This window comes from Oryza brachyantha, chromosome 6, assembly GCF_000231095.2.
Source record: "Oryza brachyantha chromosome 6, ObraRS2, whole genome shotgun sequence".
Lineage (NCBI taxonomy): Eukaryota > Viridiplantae > Streptophyta > Magnoliopsida > Poales > Poaceae > Oryza > Oryza brachyantha.
In genome coordinates, this window is record NC_023168.2 from 3736362 (window position 1) to 3742398 (window position 6037).

General features: G+C 48.4%; 1 protein-coding gene across 1 annotated transcript; it reads left to right on the forward strand.

Moving 5' to 3' along the window:
- Nucleotides 1-331: 331 nt before the first annotated feature.
- LOC121054678 (growth-regulating factor 2-like) lies at nucleotides 332-1384 on the forward strand. Its single transcript, XM_040524878.1, has 2 exons — nucleotides 332-625; nucleotides 717-1384. Exons 1-2 carry the CDS (start codon nucleotides 421-423, stop codon nucleotides 1382-1384), a joined length of 873 nt encoding a protein of 290 aa, XP_040380812.1. The 5' UTR covers nucleotides 332-420.
- The last annotated feature ends 4653 nt before the right edge of the window (nucleotides 1385-6037 follow it).

The window sequence follows — 6037 nt, forward strand, 5'->3', positions numbered from 1 at the left end:
AAAATAAAAAAATCACCCCATCTCCGGTCGCGAGCGAGCGAGAGGCAGGCGGTCACCGGTCAGGATCAGGGCTGGCTGGCACCTGCGACGTCGCTGACGCCGGTTGCTGCACTGCAGGGACTCTGCACCGCGCACTCTGCCTGCACCTGACACTCTGCACTCTGCACTGCACGCACCTGGCCCTGAACACTGGCCGAAGTGACCCATCCTCTGCTCCTGCCACCACCCAGCTCATCCTTGCCTTTGCCTCCTGACACCACCACAATGCCACGATTCATACCCGCATTCAACTCCCCCCGTAGTACTCCTACTTACCACCGGCACCACTCGAGAGTGAGCGACAACTTGTTCTTGCGCTCGATCGTGTCGTGAGTGACAGCTTAATCTTCGTGCTTGTGTTTGAGACGACGGTCGACGGAGATGATGATGGCCGGACGGCACGGCGGCGGGTCAGGGAGGTGCCTGTTCACGGCGACGCAGTGGCAGGAGCTGGAGCACCAGGCGCTCATCTACAAGTACATGGCCGCCGGCGCGCCGGTGCCACCCGACCTCCTCCTCCACCTCCGCCACCACCGCGACGTCGACACCGCCCCATCCCTCGCCTTCCCGCCCCACCACCCCTCCCGTACGTCCATGCCTCTCCTTCCAATGCAAAATGCTACTACTAGTACGTCTTTCTTTGAACTCACCGGTGGAGGTCGCCATTGTCGTCGTAGTGGGGTGGGGATGCTACGGGGCGGCGGCGGCGCAGTACGGGCGGCGGGTGGAGGACCCGGAGCCGGGGCGGTGCCGGCGGACGGACGGCAAGAAGTGGCGGTGCTCCAGGGAGGCGTACGGCGACTCCAAGTACTGCGAGAAGCACATGCACCGCGGCAAGAACCGTTCAAGAAAGCCTGTGGAAATGGCGCCCTCCGCCGCCGCCGCCGCGGGCGTCTACCGCCCGTCCGCGCTCTCCATCTCGCCGCCGGCGCCCGACGCGCCAAGCTACGGCGGCGGCTGCGGCGGCGGCCACTACCATCTCCGTCTTCCCGACGCCGCCTCCGCTCGCGCGCCGGCCGATCACGCCGGCGCTCCCCTCCAGCTCCACCTCGACTCCTTCCACGCGTCCACGTCGCCGCCGCCGTCCTACCACAGGTACCAGCACAGCACCCCTCTCTTCCCGACGTCCGTCTACGGCGGCAGCGGCGGCGGCAAATGGTCGCCGTCCAAGGAGCACTGCCTCACCCTCGGCGGTGCCGCCGACCACGAAGCAACGTCGGCGACCACCACGACGGAGAAACCCCTGCGTCGATTCTTCGACGACGGGAGGCCGCCGTGGGACGGGACGCAGCTCTCCATCTCCATCCCCACCGCCGCCGCCGCCCGCTACAGCAACGGTACGTGAGCTGCACATATACGTTCCACCATTCATCGATCCATGCACACGCGCCAATGCGCCATGCACGTCTCACACCACACTGATCGATCAATCGATCGATCCATTGATTCTCCCGTGCTTTTTTTTTTCTCTTGCATGATGAAACGACCAGGCGACCACCTGCAGACGAGCGAGTGATAATCTGAAGCATCTTGCGGCGACGCAACGGCATTCACAGTCTCGCACTCTCAGTTTCAGCTCAAGTAGAGTATCGATCAGTGCCTCCTGCTGGCTAAGATTGATCATCTGTTGTAGTAGTACGAGTAGCTTGTAGTAGTATCATGTTCTATTGCTCCGTGACATCTTCGTTTAACCAAGAACGACTGAACGAGGCGTGTCGTGTTTAATTGTAACGAACAAGGTGTGGGATTAGTACTGTACTCTTTGTTTCACTCTGTGAGCACATTTCTCTCTCGTTGTCTTGTTCGTCAGATGCCTCGGAGGATTATTGTCACATCTGCCCGATTCATTCGTACTCGTACTAGTACTACCGCTAGTAACGTCGAGGGCAGAATAGGCTCCACCCGGGACATCTAGTCAAGCGTGTCAGCCTCTGTCAGGATACTACTAATTAACACGCCTGCCCTGTCATACACGGGCAATGATGCTAGCATTTGGACGATCGTGACACCGTCCGTCTTGCACTCTTTTTTTCACAAGAGTTAAAGGTGGTGTTTAGGGGTGTTTAGAGTGAGAAAATTTTTGGAAGAATTGTCACGTTAAATGGTTGATCGGATGCTGGAAGGGGTTTTTGGACACGAATAAAAAAACGAATTTTACGGCTAGCCTGGAAACCGCGACACGAATTTTTTGAGCCTAATTAATCCGGCATTAGCACATGTTGGTTACTGTAGCACTTATGGCTAATCATGGACTAATTATGCTTAAAAGATCCATCTCAAGATTTCTTCAATAACTGTACAATTAGTTTTTTGGTTCATCTATATTTAATGTTTTATTTAGGTGTTCAAAAATTCGATGTGATGTTTTTGGAAAAAAAATTTGGAAACTAAACAAGGCCTAAGGCCATGTTTCTTTCGCAAAATGAGTGTCTTTTCGTTTTATAGGAATTTTACAGAAATTTCAGAGGAAACAGTTCAATCCTTTCTGTTTTTCTGTAAAAATCCTTTGAAATGAAGAGGCTCTGAAAGTTTTTTGGTGATGCGCCAGAAGTTTGATCGGATGTTTGAAAAACTTTTTAGATATGAATAAAAAAACAAATTTTATAGCTTGTCTGGAAACCTATTTAGTTTGCAAAATAAAAATTTGTGGGTGTCACGTCGGACCCGGATATTGGAAGAGATTTTTGATACAAATGAAAATAACAAATTTTATAGCTCGTCTGGATACCTTGAGACAAATCTTTTAAGCCTAATTAATTCGTCATTAGCACATGTGGGTCACTATAGCACTTATGGCTAATCATGGTCTAATTAGGCTCATGATTTCCCCTCTAACTGTACAATTAGTTTTTTATCTATGTTTAATGCTCTATTTAGGTATTCAAAGATTTGATGTGATGTTTTTTGGAAATAAATGGACCCTCAGGTATTCAAAGATTTGATGTGATGTTTTTTTGGAAATAAACGGACCCTTAGAGCATTCCAGAAAAGCTCTTGAATTTGAAATAGGGCTTGAGTATTATAAATTTGTGTCACGACACGACTCATCTTGATTACAGAGCCTTTGCCAATCGAGTTCTAAGCAACAAACTGGATTTTTTTGGGATGATGCTAGTTAAAAAATGTTAAAAATAACTATTCAAAGCTTAGAGCTCCTCCATTTGGTCTTTTTAGACATTCACATTGGGATGAGGTAGTGTGTGATCTAACCTTGCCAACTTAGAGATTTTAGTTCTGTTGGCGCTGGTCATGCCCCTGCCGAACCACTCATCGGGTATGCGAGCCTTGTCCAAACTCGTTAGACCAAGGCCACATGGAACCTAGGGTGACAGGTCAAAGTCGTGTCGAGAAGACGTGACCCCATGACTTAGGTTAAACCTCTCACACTGGTGTCACCCTGAGCTCCGTTGGCTAGAGAACAAGCATGACAAGGAGGAGAAAGGAAGCTTGAGCTCCATGACTGTCTCTACTGTCATGTGGATCTGATGAGCTCGAGGATCAATTTGGCAAGCTCCGCGACACGGAGCGGCTTCCGTGGCTTCTTCAAGCAACAAGGACTAGATAAGAACATATGGCGATACCTGATCTGTTGTGTGTGGAGGGGGTCCAATGGATGAAGAGAGGGAGAACAGTGCTAGGGAGAAGGGGGTGACAAAGTCTTTTCTTCTCTTGGATGGGAGTGGAAAAACAACGCTGATGAATGGGAGGAGGTGGCGACAATGCCTTCTCTTCTCCTATGGAGGAGGATGGGAAGGTGACAGTTTTGATGGGCAGGGCAGACTATCATGATTTTTATGATAGTTACTTGAGGATATAAACATAAAAATTGTAGCAATAACTCCTATAAGTTGGAAGATTTGAAGTTATATATTTTTTAAAGAAAAATCTACATATAAAATTTGCACAAAACACACCACTTATAAGATTGGGAAGCGAGCAAATAAAAATCCGAAACTAGAAAAAATAAGCCTAAATTTAGTAAATTTAACCACAAAAGGTGTCTCAATATATTTAGGTGGACAAGCTCCATCCCTTACCCACTCACGTGCTGATTTTCCTAAATACCGGCCTTTAGCTACCTTTTTTCTATGTTGGCCTTTCCTGTTGCCATGTTTATTCTCTAAGGACATTTAGAATGTATTTTACTCTCATCTGGATCCTCATTCTTTAACTAGGATGAAATCATCATTCATCCTAAAAAAAACATCCCACACAATGCATGTGGCTCCAATTGGTGTAATTATTTTTTATGTCAGCACTATACTTTTCTATTTAGTCCTCATACTTTTCTTATTAACATACCAGTCCAAATCTTTACAATAAACATCCTAAAACTGACAGGTGCTACTAAATATATCATTCCCCTCTCTTTCTCTCCATCACTTTCTTTCTCCTTCACCCATCTCCCCTTTGGATCTGAAAACTAACTCTTTCCTCTTGATCGGTGACCTCTCCTCCTTACCCGCTTATCTCGTTGCAGCTAGTCTCTCCCCCCGCTTATCTCGTCACAGCTAGTCTCTCCCCTCTCGCCACTGGCTCACCTTGCCAAATTGAGCTAGGCGGTGAGGACGCTGGTTGCGGGGTTGGCGAGCTCCCATAGACGCATCAGCACCGATGAGCTCTCGAGACACTGATTGAGACATGTCGATACCAATGACCTCCGAGAAGCGCGGATTGAGTCGGGGTGACTCCAACCGTCATCATTATCGCTTTAGATCTGGTGGCGATGGGGTGTGGAAGCTACGACAATGAGAGCTCATAATCCCTCCTCCCTCGGTTGGTCCAGGTGTAAGCTCGTCACCCCTCCCAACTTGACAACGACAACCAAGAACGGGAACTCACCAGTGCAGATAGAGGTGGTGTGACCCAGTGAGTTTCGAATGTTGTCCCTACTATCTTCTCTCACTTATCCTCACTCCACTCTGTCTGATGTTGGCATTTGTCTCCTCTTCCTTCTCTACTATTGACAGCCATTGCTTTGGGGCTATCCAACGACATGGCTATGACCACGGTTCTCCTAATGCAACTCTCCATGAGTGGCTCCATGCATTGAACTGACGAGGCTATCGTCTCCTATAGAGGATGCAAGCATCCTGATGAAGCCATAGTCCACACCTCATTTCCCCTCCACGGGCACAGTCTACATTCATAGCGAGATAAGACTACTCACCACGTATCCAACGTGAATACACTAACATGCACTTTCGTAGCAGCTCTCATGGCTCACCCATTACGAGAAGCATGCGGTTTCGTAGCAGCTCTCATGGCTCACCCATTACGAGAAGCATGTGGTCGTAGCAGCATGAAGCCGATGACCGACGAGGTGACATTCGTTGCTCCCACGCCACTGTCACATTAAATCTCAATGTTTTTCTTTACACTTACAGTCCAATTATTTTGCTATGTTTTTTCATACGGTATTAACAAGTTACTTTAATAAATCATATTAATCTATTTTATAATTTTATTATAATTAATTATATTATATACTAATCTATTTTTTCACATAATAACTAACCCTATTCTATTTTCAGCCGGACGCGGTGTAAGGGAGATTGTCCGCAGATAAAAGACGGGGGAGCCTACCTGTGAGCCCGTGGACTGTGAGCGAAAGAACGGCTTTTACCGAATCTCGCCGGCAAACTGGTCCAAAACCCGCACGTATCCTGGCGTAATGCACGTGAGGTGTGAGGAGGAGGATGGACAAGCTACCCAAGCCGCCCGCGGTGTGCTGTCGGGGTGTGGCCTCGGGGTGGGCTGCCTCTGCCGTCTCCGCTGAGAAAAAGGCTATGCTCTTGCCGTGCACAGGTGAGGCATTATTCTACTGTCACTGGCAGTCTCACTGGCCTGAGACACAAAGCCATGACCTGCTTGCTTGCTTGTTTGTTCGGACATATGCTACGTCCGGTAAAACTGTAAATCTATAGGAGTAGACAAATTGAAATGGTTTTGTCGATATTTCATTTTTAGTGTCACCATCCTAAAATGATTTTATTTT